Raw genomic sequence first — 15,322 nt, forward strand, 5'->3', positions numbered from 1 at the left:
TTGTCTCATCTTATTTGGTCTATACTCTCCCTTCACGTACTGACACCCCTCTCATGACTTCCATCATCAGAAACCTTGTCTGTCTCCAGCCTGACCACTCCAGAGCTCAGTTTTGATATCTCAGCATGGCAGCCCCACAAGCTCCTTCTTTTCCCAGGGCTCATAGGGTATCTGTCGTCCATCCGCTCAGCTCCCCAAGACAGGACTTCAGACAGGAAACAATCCTTTCTCCCTTCACAGCCACAACCACCCATAACCAAGAAGATCTGTTGACTTTACTGCTAAATAGATGTCAAACCCAGCCCCGCCCCCACCATCCCAATAAAAACTGCCATGGTTCAAGCATCATCATCTCTCACCTGGACAACTTCACAGCTTCCTCACTCATGCCCTGGTTCCACTCCTAGCCACCTTCACTCTGTCCCAGGGGGAGCATGTTAGATCCTAGGTTTGTTCTTGCCACTTTTCATGTCTTGTGAACTTCCCCCAAGATTCAATGTCTTCATCTGTATCATGGGGCCAACAATGTTTACCTAGAAGAGTTGTAGGGGGAATGAAATGAAACACTGAATGTCGAATAGGGTTTGTAAACTGTGAAGTGAAGTGCTCTTGTGGGCAGCGAGTTACCAATTTTCAGGGCCTGAAACCTTAGGAAGCATCCCTTGTGTGGGCGTTGTCCGTGGTGCTGAAAATTGGTCCTGCACCCCGAGGTTTTCTACTTTTCTGAAGACGTTGATCTGATAGATTTTATTAATTTACTACCTGGATTTTTAAAAGATCACGGAGATTTATGGTTCACCAGGTAAGTAGGAGGAATAGAAGCTAAGGGTTTAATGTGAGTTAGCTCGACTATTAACTAGCTGTGTGAACACGGACAAGTAACCCATCAGAATCTGTTTTCTTATCTGAAAAACGAGGATATACATATTAACTTGCTCCTAAGTGATTGGAAATTGAAACTATATGACACATAACAAAAACTTAGGATGGTGTCTGCCCCTAAATAAACGTTACGTTAATGTTAGTTGTTACCATTTTTAATGGGTAGCTTCACAGTGCAGGTGAGAAGGTTTTATCGCCTCTCGGCAATTACAGATTTGTTCTCCTCTGGGGGATCAAAAAGGAAGGGACTATTTCTCTGCGAAGAAATGTTGAGGACGGGGGTAGGCAAAAAGGCCTCAATGATGTCCTTTGCAGTTCAGATTCAACTGGAAGCCCCTGAAAATCTATTTTGGGCTCCTTCATCCTTCCAAGACCACTGTGAGATGATTAATGCTAGTCCCATTTAATAGATTGGGAAACGGAGTCTCAAAAATGGTGAAATGATTTGCTCAAGGAAACCCAGAGAGAAGAGAACCGAGCTTGCATAGGCCGAAGATTGGGCGGGCACCCTGGCTGGGGAGGGCGGGAGCGAGGGAATCGAAGGCGCCTCGCTCCCACCCCCTTCGTGTCCCCTCTACTTGCGGGAGCGTGGGCGGTGGCGAGACAAAGGGGCGGGGGCGGGGAGAGAAAGCCGGAAGTGCGGCCAAGGCGGGGGCGGGAAATTTCCTCGCGGGGGGAGCTCGGAGATCGCGCCGACCTGGGCCCCTCTCCAGGCGCTGCGTGTCTTTCGAGAAGTGCCTCTCCCTCTCCGAGTCCCAGTTACCTCCTCGGTAAAACAAGTAGACAGTGTTCGCGGGGCTGGATTGAGTGAGAGACCTGACAAGCAGCGCGCCCCGCCCGCAGCTGCGCGCAGCAAATGGGCAGCCGCTCCGCCCCTCAGTCTCCCTGTCTGTGAAATGGGAACCAGGTCGCGGAGCGCGGGGAACCCAGGAGCCCCGGGACCTCGGTGAGGAGCGCGGGGCGACGGCACCCCTCCCTCTCTCCCTCTGGCCTCCGCTTCCTCGCCGGCACCGCCCTCTCCCGGCTTCGGAGGCCGCCAGTCGGCCAGCGCGCATGCCCGGGGCGGGGCGCGAGGCGGGAGCGCGGAGCGGGCGCGGGGGACGGCGGCGCGGAGTCCGCGGGTGCGCCCGCCAGCCCCGCCGGAGGCAGCCGAGGCCGCTCGGGCGGCGGCGGCGGCGGCGGCGGCAGCGGCGGGAGCCCGAGCGCAGCGCGCCAAGGAGACGGAACCGCAGCACGGCCGGGTAAGCGCCTAGCCCGCACCCGCTACCCCTATGGGCGGGCGGCACCGACCCCGTTCCTCCGCTCCTGGCCGCCCGGAGCTGCTGTCCAGGGTCCTCGAACCACCTGGGTGGCGGGGCTCGCGCACCCTGCGCGGCGTGTGCCCAGCGTGAGCCCGGGGTGTGTGTGCGCGCGCGGCCGGGGGCGGCGGATGTCCATTTCCAGGCTCCTCGGCGGGGCGGGGCGGGGCGGGGGCGGGTCCGGCAGCCGGGGCCGGGCTCCCGAGGGCCCCTGAGGGCCCGCCAGCCCTGTGTGTAGGACCGGGACCCCGCGCCGGCCGCGCCGCGTGCGGCCGCATTGTTCCACGGGGCTGTGCGAGAGGGGGCGCTTCCCGCCACCGCGGGGAAGGGGTCCGCCCGCGTTGGTTCATCTTACCCCCCTGGAGCGAGCTCTGTGCTCGAGTGGCTCCACTGGAACCACCGGCACCACTGACACTCGCTGTCGCACACACTCAGTGTGGCACCCACTCTGGGGCACCATCACACACCCCATCACACACTTACCGCGTTCACGCACCGGCGTCTCGCTCCCAGATGAGGCTACGATCTTCTCTCTCTCTCTCTCTCTCTTTCGCTCTCGCGCACACACACACATACACAAACACTATGGCCCTTGATCATTCCATCACACTCATACACACAGCCACCTGTGCACCCACCCAGTACACCAAGTGGGAGCCTTGCGTATACACCCAGGCATAGCTACGCATTCACACCAGACATCGCCTATCACAGCACACTCAACTCAACAATACTCCCTTATCACAAAACCCTTGCAGCTACCCTGCTGTGGCCTGCTTGTCCCTGTTCACACTTGTTCATGGTGTCCCTCGTGTGCCCCTAGACCGCGGAGCAGGCTGGGCACACACTTCCTCTCCCACACTCTCCATCTCTTAGCTCACTGCCCATCCTCTGCACTCACTCAGCCCAAGTGTGCACAGCCCTGCATGTCCACTCTTGCCCTCCTATGGATGGTCTGGGGGCCATTTCTGGAAAAAGGTAGGCTATCACCCTTTGTTAGACTCTCCCCTGCAGCCCTAGGCAGGAGGTTTGGCCGCTCCAAGGATAGTAGCAGACAAGGGGCCGAGAGGGTGAGGGGCAGCAGACCTGAGTTGTCAGTCACACACTCACACCTGCTGAAGCAAGCACTGCAAGCCTTTGTTGGTCTTGTCGCATGGGGGGAGGTGTTTGCAGGTGCCTGCCAGCCCTGGTTTCATATTGGGAAATCCTAGAGGAACAGGTAAGGGCTGGCCAGGTCTCTGGGCCAGAATAAGCATTCACAGAGGCTGCTCTGCTGAGGAGTGGGGCACAGACACCTTGCATACAGCCAGGCCAGCTCTATGAATGAGACCCTGAGGCCATGTGATGCATATGTGCATACCTACAGGGTCCAGGTAGCCCCCACAAGACATAAATACATAGGCCATTCTGCACATACAAGTTGCATTGTATACACACCAAGTTCTTCTTAAGCAGAATGTAGGAGCCAGGTCCTGGCTCCCCAGGCTGGCCTAAGCTGGCACAGACATCCAGAGCAGTCTACATGCTCCTCTGCATGCCAGGTGAGCTGGCCCACACACCTAGGAGATCGTTTCAGTATTTTACCTCAATCAGGCCACATAAGGGTGCAGGGCTCATCTGTTCATCTTGGTGGGTATGTGCGTGTAGGGACAATCACGTTTCCTCAGGGCCAGGGGATTGGGAGGACCCTTGGCCTGGCCCCAAAGAGCAGAAAGGGACTTTAAGAGCCAAGCATGACTGTCCCAAAATCTTAGCTGATACAAGCAGGAAGAACCCAGTCTTTGGGTTCAGACACAACAGGCTTTGAACTACAACCTCCTGTACCAGCTGTGTGCCCTTGACAAGTCTTTTCTCCCTCTAACCCCAGTGTCTTCATTTGTGAAATGGAATGATAATACCCGCCTCATGAAATCATTGTGGAGTCCAGATGACAAAATGAGCCTGAGAGTGCTAGGCCCAAGGCTGAGCACAAAGTGGGAGAGCAATGATCTGGGTTCCAGTGGGAGGGCTGGCCACACAGAGGGAGCACCCCAGGTCTGGGCTGCCTCTTGGAGAAGTGGCTTAAGGATATTGAGGATCCCTCAGGAGCCAGGAAACACCCAGTAGAACTGTGAGCAGCAGAGCTTCTGAGAATAGTGTTTTGGCAGATCTTTTCTTTTTTTTTTTTCTTTTCTTTCTTTTCTTTTCTTTTTCAAGATTTTATTTATCTATTCATTAGAGACACAGAGAGAAGGCAGAGACACAGGGGAAGGGAGAAGCAGGCTCCCCGCAGGGAGCCCAATATGGGACTCAATTCTGGGACTCCAGGATCACGCCCTGAGCTGAAGACAAAGGCTCAACTGCTGAGCCACCCAGGCATCCCGTTTTGACAGATCTTAAACCCAGAGCTGGGCCAGCAATTCTATACGTAACTACATCCCTTCCCCCATTTCACAAACTGAGGCCCAGAGTTGCTCAAATTCATGGAACAAGTCAGTGACAAAGCTGGCAGCTGACCTCACATCTTTCTAATGCCCCGGTCAGGCTCTTTGTCCCTACCCCACACCTTCTTCCATGTCAGAGAACTGCCAGCTAGGAACCAAGAGGCCAGTGTCTTCCAGGAGGGCTTTCAGGAGAGGCGTGTCACCAGCTGGGCCATGCCTGCCTTTCTGTTTCCTATTTTGGAAAATAAGAACACAGCACCTGCGCGGCAGGTGTATGGGGTCTGCACATAGTAAACGTTCTAAAGGCTTGATGTGTGTGAGGTCACCTCTCAACCCCTCTTGGTAGGTCAAGGGTCAAGGGTCAAAACTCAGGGAGCTATAGGCCAGGGGGATAGCCTGCCTAAGGGACTGGCTATAAGAAAAACGATCCAGTGATCGATTGCAATGGGCTGTCAGCCCCAGTGTCCAGAACACCATAGGGAGGGGTGGAGAATATGGCTAATTGAAGAGCACATCCCCATCCAAGAAGGCAGCCACTGCTTGGCTCTGGCTGACTGTTGCCATGCAGGAAGCATGCTCAGATTGCCAAATTTTAGTTTTTCCAAGAGAATCTGGAAATCTGATTTTCACATGAGATCTAACTTTTAAATGTTGATCAGTTAATGCCTTTAAATTTTTCTTTTTCTTTTTTTTTTTTTTAAGACTTTATTTATTTATTCATGAAAGACACACAGAGAGAAAGAGGCAGGCTCCATGCAGGGAGCCCAATGTGGGACTCAACCCTGGGTCTCCAGAATCACGCCCTGGGCTGAAGGCGGTGCTAAACCGCTGAGCCACCCAGGCTGCCCTAAAAATTTCTTTTTAGCACTGTGGGTCAAACAAGCGGGTCTGAGGGCTAGATTTTGCCAATTTATACCTCTGCTATGGGCCGTCCGTCCCCTGCCCCCTCCTGGGAGCACAGCTGGGCTCTGACAGGCTGAGTAGATAAAAACAGGCCTTCCTTATAACACAGTCCAACCCTAAAGTGAGCAGAACTCCGCACACCCCTCATCTCTAATCCTCACAACAGCCTCGTGGGAGCATGGGCGGCTTTGTCAAGGTCCCCAATGAAGAGAAGGGACTTGCCTGAGCTCATAGAGCTGCCTCCTCTTTCTTCCCTTCTAACTCCAGCCACTCTGGCCTTTTCATTGCTGCCTCAGATACTACCTCCTCAGTGGGGCCTTCCTCGACCAGGTGTGTAAGCCAGCTGCCCCCCACCCCACCATAGTTCCACAAACACCCCAGTTCAATTCCCAAAACCAAGTGCCCCATTGTCCTCTGTAAGATGGTGATGACCCCATCTACCCAAGTCCCATAAGCCCAAAGCCTGGTTTGGTGAATTGTTTCAGCTCAATCCCCATCCCATGACTCAAGGTCTAGGCAGGGGTCCAGAGGCAGAAAGGGCAGAGTGACGTGTGTCTGGTTAGGGGAAGAACAAGAAGCCGTAGGAACTCCTATGAAGCTGGTGGGCAGAGAAAGTTTACTGGGACCTGAACATTTAATGAGAGCCAGGCAAGAGGGTATGTAGAGGCTAAGGTGAAAGACACTGTGAAGCCATGGATGAGCCCAGAGAGGTTATAGCGCATGTGTGCATGCGTGCACATGTGTGTGTGTGTTTGTACGGACTTTGGGGGAATGAGCACTGAAAGGTAAAGCTTAGTGGGTAAGTAAGTACACAGGGGCTTGGAAGCATATTATAGAATTGGACTTGACCCCAAAGGTAATGGGGGTCATTAAGGTTTCCTTTTTCTCCCATTAAAAAAAAAAAGTAATATATGCACACATAATCAAAATTTCATGCATCACAAAGGGGGATACCAAAAAAAAAGGTCTCTTCCACCTCCAGATCCCTGGTCTCACTTCCCAGAGTCAATTGCTACAAGTGTCATGTGTTTCCTTCCAGAAATTTTCTTTTTATAAATAAACCCATATATGTGTATATGTCCTTTTTCTCATCTGCATGCATGGAATTCCACAAGCTCTGGCTTTTTTCACTTAATTTATCTTGGGCATCTTTCCTCATCACTCCACACATTCTGACAGCTGTTGGGGGTTCCATGTGGCTGTCCCATATTTTATGAACTGGCTTCCTGGTTTTCTTCTCATCACCAACCATATTCTCGTGTACCCAGTGTACCATGGCTCCATCTTCAAGACCATTCCTGGAGGTGGGCTTGCTGACCTAAATGCCACATGCATTGTAAACTTTTATAGGAATTGACAAATGTCTTTCCAAAAAGATTATGACCAATTTACTTGCCCAGCAAGAGCAAGGAGAGGTTGGAGCCAAAGAATGGCATGTTGGACCAATGTCTTAGAAAGATCATTCAGTCATTCATTTAACAAATAGGCATAGGGAGCTACTTGCTTACTAGATGCCAGTTATTGCTCTCAACCCTGAGGGTATATCAGTGAACACGACAAAGTCCCCATCCACCTAGAGCTGATGTTGTAATGGGAGAGACAAACCACAAGTAGTGAACAGCTCTGTGTAATGAATGTATCAGCTGGTGATGGGTCCTATGAAGAAGAGCTGAGCAAGGCAAGGGGGATGGAGAGTGCCAATCAGTGCTGGGGAGGATGGGTCAGGGAAAGCCCCGGGGAGCAGACCATGCAGATATTAGGAGACAACGCATTCCAGGCAGAGGAAACAGCCAGAGCAAAAGCCCCAAGGCAGCACATGTCCAAGGATCAGAAAGGCAGCCAGTGTGACTGAAGTAGCATAATCAAAAGAAAGTAGTAGGAGACAAGGCCAAGATCAGTGATGGGGTCAGAAGATGCAGGGATATGTAAGCAGTTTGCTTTTACTTGGCATGGGGTGGGGGGTGGGGAGACACTGCATGGTTCTGAGCAGAAGAGGGATGAGCTACCTTGAGTCTTACTAAGATCCTTCCAGCTGCTGTGTTGAAAATGAACCGTATTGGTTGAAGGGAAAAGGCAGGATGATCCAGGTGGGAGATGTAGTACAAGTTCAGCTCAGGAGAGTGGCCAGATTCTGGATGTATTTTGAAGGGAGAACCATTATGTTTTACTGATGGATGAGAGGTGAGGTGTACGAGAAAAGTCAAGGGTGTGGCTAGGGCTTTCGGCCTGAGCACTAGTGAGATGGCTTTGGGAAAGATGGTGATGGAGCAGGTTTAGGGAGAATCCAGTACACTGCTCACTCTGGCTGCTGATATTTAGTGGAATGAAGTTGCTCGCAGAGCCAGCTGCTGCCAGAACCTCTCCCTGGATGTCCCCCAGACACCGCACAGTCAGCTTGTCTAAAACACAACTCCTCTTTTCCCCCGACCTCCTACCTCGCACCCCTCAACCCTGGCCAGAACCCTGAGGGCCACCCCAATCGCCACCCCCTACAGCCAGCTGGCTTCTGTCATTTTCCCCAAAGATCTCTCAATTCTGCCAACTGTCTATCCCTTGGACCTTTACTGTACCAGCTCTCATCTAGATTATTGCAGAGGATGGCTGGGTGAACGAATGAAGAACTGGAAGAGCGAGAGATTAAAGACTGGTTTGGCTAGCCCCTCTCCGCCAGCCCCCATACCATCCCGGAGCCATCCCTGAAAACATGCATTTCAGACCATGTCCCTTCCTCAACTGTAAACCATTCCTATCTCCCCAGGGCCTCCCACAGACCAAAACTTGGCCTACAGACATACTTTGTTTGACCCACATAGTGTTCTTTTTTCTTTTTAAATCTTGAATTAGGATTTAACTTTACGTTAAAGTTCTGGATTTCCTGCTACTCACTGATACTACCAGGGTGCATTTCTCCAAAGCACTACTTGGCGAGTGGAGTATTGGCTCCACCTTCAGACAGGGCATGCACTCTCTGCTTTGCTGCTTTCCCTACCATCCCCTATTGTTTTATACCTAGCCTGCTTCCCTCACTTAAATTATCTACCTGGCCCCTGTAGCATCAGAGTTTGTGACCTGGGGCCTAGAGGATAAAAACATAACTTCAGGGTAGCATGCTGCATGGGGTGGTGGTAGATGAAGGTGAAAAGACTGTGAGGACACCTGGGTGGCATGGTTGGTTAAGTGTCTAACCCTTGGTTTCAGCTCAGGTTGTGATCTCAGGGTCATGAGATCGAGCCTTGTGTTGGGCTCCTAGCTCAGTATGGAGTCTGCTTGAGACTGTCTCTCTCTCTCTCTCCTTCTGTCCCTCCCACCATGTTCTCTCTCTCTCTCTCTCTTAATTTTTTTTTTTTTAAAGAAAGACTGTGGGGAAGAAAATGTTCAACTGTGGTCAAGTTGTGAAAAGGGCCTTGAATGCCATTTTAGGAAGTCTGACCTTTAGAAGCATGGGAGTGATATGGTGGGACAGGAGAGGACCAGATGAGGGCAGAGAACCCAGTGAGGAGACCCAGCTTCTAGAAAAAGGGTGAGAGATAGAAGATAGAGGCTCTTCCGCACTGGATCTTCCCTGAGTCTGAGTCTGTTTTCTTTGTGTTTCAGAACCAGATAGCACTTGGGGCACAAGTATGGTCATGAGGGCAGTTGGGCAGTGCTGAAGACCCAGCCTGGCTCCAGCTTCTTTGAAAGAACTCCAGCCGCCCAGCATCTCAGCCCACAGCCCTCTGCTGCCCACAGGATGGGAGCCTGGGGGCTGGGAACCCAGCCATGAGGGACTGCTGCCCCTCCCAGCAGAAAACCAGCCCTGTACCCCTTAGGCACAACCTTGTACAAAGCCCCGGCATGGATTCTAGACACAGCAGCCCCAGTGGGGCTGGGGAAGGGACCTCCTGTTCTGAGGGCCCTGGAGGGAGCTCAGCCTGCCCCTCCCTGACCTGTATCCCTCCCCAAGAGGCAGCCACCAAGGAGACATTGGGGACACATAGAGCCTTGATCTCAGGGACAACAGAAACCACTTTCTCTGGGAAGCCAGAGCCTGTGTCCTCAGTGAAAACTGAGCCCACATCTTTGGAGAACAGAAATCCTGTGTTCTTGGAGAAGATGGATCCCAAGTCGTCAAAGCAGGCAGATTCCACTTCTATAGGAAAGGAAGATGCTGGGTCCTTGAGGAAGGCAGATCCCACGTTTATAGTAAAGACAGAGCCTGTGGTCTTGGGAAAAGGGGATCCTATGGCATCTGGAAGGATGGATCCTGTGACCCCAAGAAAGGAGGATCCAGGATCCTTGGGAAAGGTAGATCCGGTGTGCTCTGACAAGGTGGACACAGTGTCCCCAGGGAAGGAGGATCCTGTATCCTCTGCCAAAGTGGGTCCTGAGTTCCCAAGAAAGGAGGGGCCCAGGTATTCAGGAAAAGAGCTTCCTGTGGCCTCAGAAGAGATGGTTTCTGCATCTGTGGGAAAGGCAGAGCTTGTGTCTTTGGGAAAGAGGGATCCTAGGCCCTCAGGAAAGATGGATCCTGGGTCCTTAGAAAACACAGATTCTGCATCTGCAGGAAAGCCAGATCCTGGGTCCTTGGGGACATTGACTCCAGGGTCACCTGGCAAAATTGAGCCCATATCTCCAGGAACAGTGACTCTGGGGTCCTCAGTAAGGATGGAGCCTACTCACTTGGGGATGACAGATCCTACATTTGTAGGAAGTACAGAAACTGTGTCCTCCACAGAAGAGGACCCTCAGATCCTGGGGCAGATAGATAATGCCTCCTCAGGAAAGGGAGACCCCATGTCTATGAGAGTGATAAAAACCATGTCTGCTGGGCAGGTGGATCCTGTATTTTCAGGAAAGATGGAACCCACATCGTTGACAAATGTGGATCCTGTGTCTTCAGGCAGGGTGGGTCCAGTTTCTTTGGGAAAGGTGGATCTTATGCCCTCAGGAAAACCAGAGCCCTTGTCTCCTCCTGGGCAGGCAGAACCAATGCCTGTGAGGAAGACAGAAACTGTCTCACTACGAAAGGAGGACCCAGTGCCCTCCACAAAGGTGGATCTCATTTCTATGGGAAATACAAAAACATCATCTTCTGGAAAAGTGAATCCTGAATCAAAAGGGAGGATAGACCCTGTGCCCTCCGGTCCAGGGCATCCCAAATTCTTGGGGATAGCAGGACCCTCATCCTCTGTAAAAGCTGAGGCAGTGACTGGGGGGAAAGCAGATCCACTGTCCTCAGAGAAGGCAGGTCCTACGGCCTCTGGAATGGTGGGTCCCACAGCCTCAGGGAAGGCTGATCCCCTGGCCTCCGGCAGGGTGGACACTGTGTGCAGTGGGAAGGTGGAAGGTGGTCCCTCTGGAGAAGTGGACTCTGTGTCTTCGGGAATATTGGCCCCCGTGACTCTAGAAAAAACAGTTCCAGCGTCCATGGCAAAAGCAGAAGCTGTCCCGGAGGGAAAGGTGGATCCCCTGCCTCCGGAAACAGAGAATCTTATGAACTCCGCGGAGGTGGATCCCAGAGCCCCAGGGAAGGCAGAACCCAACTCTGAAGGCAAAACAGACACAAAGCCCCTAGGGCAGGGGGGCCCGGCTTCCCCGGGAAAAGCATTCGCCGCGTCTCTGCAGGAGAAGCCGCTGGCCCGGGAGAAAGGGGAGCCGGCGTCCTCCGGAAGGGCAGACCCTACTGTCCCTGGGAAGGCGGAGCCTGTGGTCCCCGCGGAGGCCGAGGACGCTGCGCCCCCGAGAAGAGCGGAGCCCTCGTCCTCGGGGAAGTTGGCCCCGCTGCCCCTGAAGGCCGGGGCCGCCTCCTCCAGGCAGTCGGACGGCAAGCCGTGCGGGCCGGGCCCTTCTCCCGCGGGGGCCGGCAGCGGCGGAGGCCTCGCGGGGCCGGCGCCCGCGCCCAGCGCGGAGGCCTCCAGCCTAGGCCCGGCAGCCCTGGGGGCCCCCGCGGCTGACGGAAGCCCCGGCCCGGGGGCCGCGGGACCCCCGCCCGGGCCGCGGACTCGCGACAACTTCACGAAGGCGCCGTCCTGGGAGGCGAGCGCCCCGCCGCGGGAGGACGCGGGCACGCAGGCGGGCGCTCAGGCCTGCGTGTCGGTGGCCGTGAGCCCCATGTCTCCGCAGGACGGCGCGGGCCCGGCCTTCAGCTTCCAGGCGGCGCCGCGCGCGCCCAGCCCCGCGCCCGGGCCCCCCTCGCGCCGGGACGCGGGCCTGCAGGTGTCGCTGGGCGCCGCCGAGACGCGCTCCGTGGCCACCGGGCCCATGACGCCGCAGGCGGCCGCCCCCCCGGCCGCGCCGCCCGCCTTCCCCGAAGTCCGGGTGCGGCCCGGCTCCGCGCTGGCAGCCGCCGTGGCGCCGCAGGAGGCGGCCGAGCCCGTGCGCGACGTGAGCTGGGACGAAAAGGGCATGACGTGGGAGGTGTACGGCGCCGCCATGGAGGTGGAGGTGCTGGGCATGGCCATCCAGAAGCACCTGGAGCGACAGATCGAGGAGCACGGCCGCCAAGGGGCGCCCGCGCCGCCGCCCGCCGCCCGCCCGGGCCCCGGCCGTGCCGGCTCCACGCGCGCCGCGCCCCCCGAGGGCCCCGCCAAGCGCCCGCCTGGCCTCTTCCGCGCGCTGCTGCAGAGCGTGCGCCGGCCGCGGTGCTGCTCCCGAGCCGGACCCACGGCCGAGTGATCTGCCCCCTTTTGTACGCCCGGGTCTCCAGCCTTTTCAGGCTCCCTTCTTGACCACGAGCTCCTAGGAGGGATCCCCTCGACGGTGGGAGGTCCCCCCCGCCCGCCCCGAGGGGTGGGCAGCCTCCAGGGCCTTCTCCTCCTCTTCTTTCCAGCCTCCCCCCCCCCCGCCCCCCCCCGCCAAACACACAAATGAACCCTCTATGCCCAGCCCCCTCCGGGTCATGAGACCAGGAACCCAGCCCTGACACCCACCCTGTCCCCCTTCCAGATCTCAGCTCCACTCCCTCCCGGCCACACTGGGTGATCTCAGGGCTCGCCCTGCTCAGCAGGCCCACACCTGAGAGCTGAGGCAGGTTCCTGAGAAGTCCAGACTGGTAGGCTGAAGTCCTCAGTGGCCGCCAGGTCCCCGGAACGGGAGACACCGTGTACAAAAGCCCCAAGTGTGCAAGGATTGGTATGTGAGACTCCTGAGTGCACAAGGCTCCAAATAGGAGGTGCCCGGGAGAGAGTGTGTGTCCATGCAGTGGGCTGGCCCCCATGGCCCCAGACTGTCTTGCATGCTGGTAGACGTCCCCAATTCCTGTCTCCCCTTCCTCTGGCCCAGCCCCCAGCCCTATCCATCCTCACTGGACACCTACTCACAAATCCTGACAGGGGAAGGCAGCTGCGGGAATGCCCTGGGGGCGCAGTTGAAAGGAGAGTCTCAGACAGGTCTGGGAATCACAGTCAGAAAGAAGCTCATGGAAGGTCTTGGGTCCCAGGCAGCCTGACAGCTGGTCTTGGGTATTAGGGGCAGGACAGAGAGCTCACTCTACAACCACAGTTGTCCTTTAAAGACTGCCATCTCCCACCCCTTGTCCCTGTGTGCTGTGAGCCCCCACGAGTTCCCTGCTGACCACTCAATACCCCTGTCCCCAGCCCTCCAGCCACAGTTTTTGGCTATAAACTGTCACAATATACATTGGTAATAAAATTCCCCCCCAACTCTTGTCAGCTGTGATTGACTACAAGCAGAAGGGGACCGAGCTGCATAATTTATCCTTGTGTTCAGAAAAGGGTCGGTGTAGTTTGGGGTGACAAGACATCCTCCAAGGTGGACCAGAAGAGTGGGGGCCCATGTGGTGCTCTGCAGCAAGGGTCCTGTGGCAGGGACATCAGAGGTCTGTGGTGTCCAGGCCAGCATTGGTGAAGGACAGCTTCTCCTGCTGTCCACCTGTGCCCGTCTTCCTTCCTGACAGCACTACACTCAGAGGTTCCTCATCTTGCTCTATCGGACTGTGTGTGGGCTCCTTCTGTGGGGAAGACGGAAGATGTGAAGATGTGAAGGGCGGGGATGGGGTGATTTCCCCAGTCCATAGGGGCATGGGGGTGGGCCTTCAAGCCCATGGCATATGGTTCCTTAACTGGGGTCCCACCTGCTCTTCCTGGGGCCTCAGTTTCCTAGCAGTGTCCCAGAGGTGGCCGTGGCCACTAATAGTGCAGATGGGCTCAGCTGAGGGGGTGGGCTTGAGGGGGGGGTCCACTCTGGCCTTTGCCTTGATCCACGGACACAGCAGGACTTTGGTGCTCTTCCCAGTCCTGAATAATACCAGACTGTCCTGAGCCATGGAGTCAGTCCAATCCAATTCCTGCCGCCTGCACCTGAGGCAGGCACTGTGCTGGGTGCAGTCTATCCATTACCTAAAGTACCCACAGGAACCCCCTGAGGGAGGGATCATATACCCCACATTACAGATGTGGAAACTGAGGCTCAGAGGGCTCTCATGGCTAGGAAGAGGCAGAGCAAGTTTTGGATCACTGGTCCTGTTGGCTCTAAAGACTGTTGGTTGCTGCCCCGGTTGAATTTGGCATCTCCCTCTGCCACCCTCAGAGGGACGCATCACTCCCAGGGCCCCACTTGCAGTTTATCATGGCACACACTCATCTTCCTGCCTTTCCTCTTCCCCTCCCCATGCAACTGGCCACATGCTCACACCTCCTCACAAGTACACCCTCCTGGGCAGCCCCAGTGGCACAGCAGTTTAGTGCCGCCTGCAGCCCGGGGTGTGATCCTGGAGACCCAGGATTGAGTCCCACGTCAGGCTCGCCGCATGGAGCCTGCTTCTCCCTCTGCCTGTCTCTGCCTCTCTCTCTCTCTTTCTCTCTCTCTCTCTCTCTGAATAAATAAATACAAAATCTTAAAAAAAAAAAAAAAAGTACACCCTCCTGTGGACCATCCCCCAGGCTCAGCTACACCAACACAGAGACACCTAGGGGACAGAGCCCCAGCCGCCATCCTCTCCAAGGCATTCCACGGGCTTTTTCCAGACTAGGGCTCTTCTGGTCCCTGGTAAACTGGAACATCTGAGGAGCCCCAGGAAGGACGAATCAGGGCTCCCCAGGGTCCTCACCATAGGCTCCCCAGTGGTAGCTGTTGGTGCAGCATAGCCTAGGAAAATTCAACCTGCCCTTGGAGACAGGAGACCTGAGTTCTGATCTGCCCTTGCCTTGTAAGCTTTCTGACCTCAGGCAGGTCAGAACCCAGAGCCTTCTGGCCTTTGTTGCTTGTGAAGATTGGATTAGATCACCTGTCAGTTCTCTCAGACCTTCCACACATTTATGGAGGTCTTGGGTGAGTCAGGGCACCAAGAGATCCTTGAAAAAAGGCCCCACCTGTGTTCCTCACCCAGAGACCCCAAGGCCCACCTACTGTTAGAGGAGAGGCAGCAGAGCCTTGGGCAGGTTCTCTGAAATATAGCAACCCCTCTATCATCCTAGGACAGGCTCTTTTCTGGCGTTTGAAGGCTTTCAGTGGCCCAGCCTCTCTTCCTCTCCAGACTCTTCTCTCAGGCTCTCTGCCCCTCCCAACTTACAAGTCCAGCCCCACCTGAGGCCCCCAACTCCACTCCCCAAGAGTCAGCCTTGGCCTCCACTGGGGGCTACCTGCCTGGCCACAAGTTCTAACCCTTCTTCCTCAGTTCCCCCAGACATTCATTGGAGTTTTTCCCCAAAGCATCTTCAAACCAGAGATAAGCCATCCACTCAAAGGCCTTCAGCACTGCCTGGTGTCCTGGATTGCCATCCATGACCCTAACCTTTGGGGGCCTATTTGGAGGCCTCAATGTCACTGCCAGATCCCTGTGCACCATTCCCATATACCCCCCACCCCCTGCTGATCTAC

General features: G+C 55.3%; 2 protein-coding genes across 4 annotated transcripts in view; one reads left to right on the forward strand and one right to left on the reverse strand.

Moving 5' to 3' along the window:
- The first annotated feature begins 1,984 nt into the window (after nt 1-1,984).
- Nucleotides 1,985-12,445, forward strand: GPRIN1 (G protein regulated inducer of neurite outgrowth 1). The gene is made up of 2 exons (XM_072756542.1): nt 1,985-2,123; nt 9,101-12,445. The coding sequence occupies exon 2, from the start codon at nt 9,266-9,268 to the stop codon at nt 12,158-12,160; it is 2,895 nt and encodes a 964-aa protein (XP_072612643.1). The 5' UTR covers nt 1,985-2,123; nt 9,101-9,265; the 3' UTR covers nt 12,161-12,445.
- A 736-nt stretch (nt 12,446-13,181) lies between these two features.
- CDHR2 (cadherin related family member 2) overlaps nt 13,182-15,322 on the reverse strand; it is a 35,612-nt gene continuing 33,471 nt past the window's right edge. For all 3 annotated transcript variants that reach the window (XM_026006638.2, XM_072756540.1, XM_072756541.1), the window contains one exon: nt 13,182-13,454. In XM_026006638.2, coding sequence (XP_025862423.2) covers nt 13,317-13,454 — 138 coding nt within the window. In that variant the 3' untranslated portion in view covers nt 13,182-13,316. The remainder of the gene's footprint in view (nt 13,455-15,322) is intronic.

The sequence above is a fragment of the Vulpes vulpes genome, chromosome 4 (genome assembly GCF_048418805.1).
Source record: "Vulpes vulpes isolate BD-2025 chromosome 4, VulVul3, whole genome shotgun sequence".
NCBI lineage: Eukaryota > Metazoa > Chordata > Mammalia > Carnivora > Canidae > Vulpes > Vulpes vulpes.

Excerpts from the sequence above, each read along its gene's own strand:
- GPRIN1 (XM_072756542.1), top strand. The coding sequence starts at position 9,266 with ATGAGGGACTGCTGCCCCTCCCAGCAGAAAACCAGCCCTGTACCCCTT.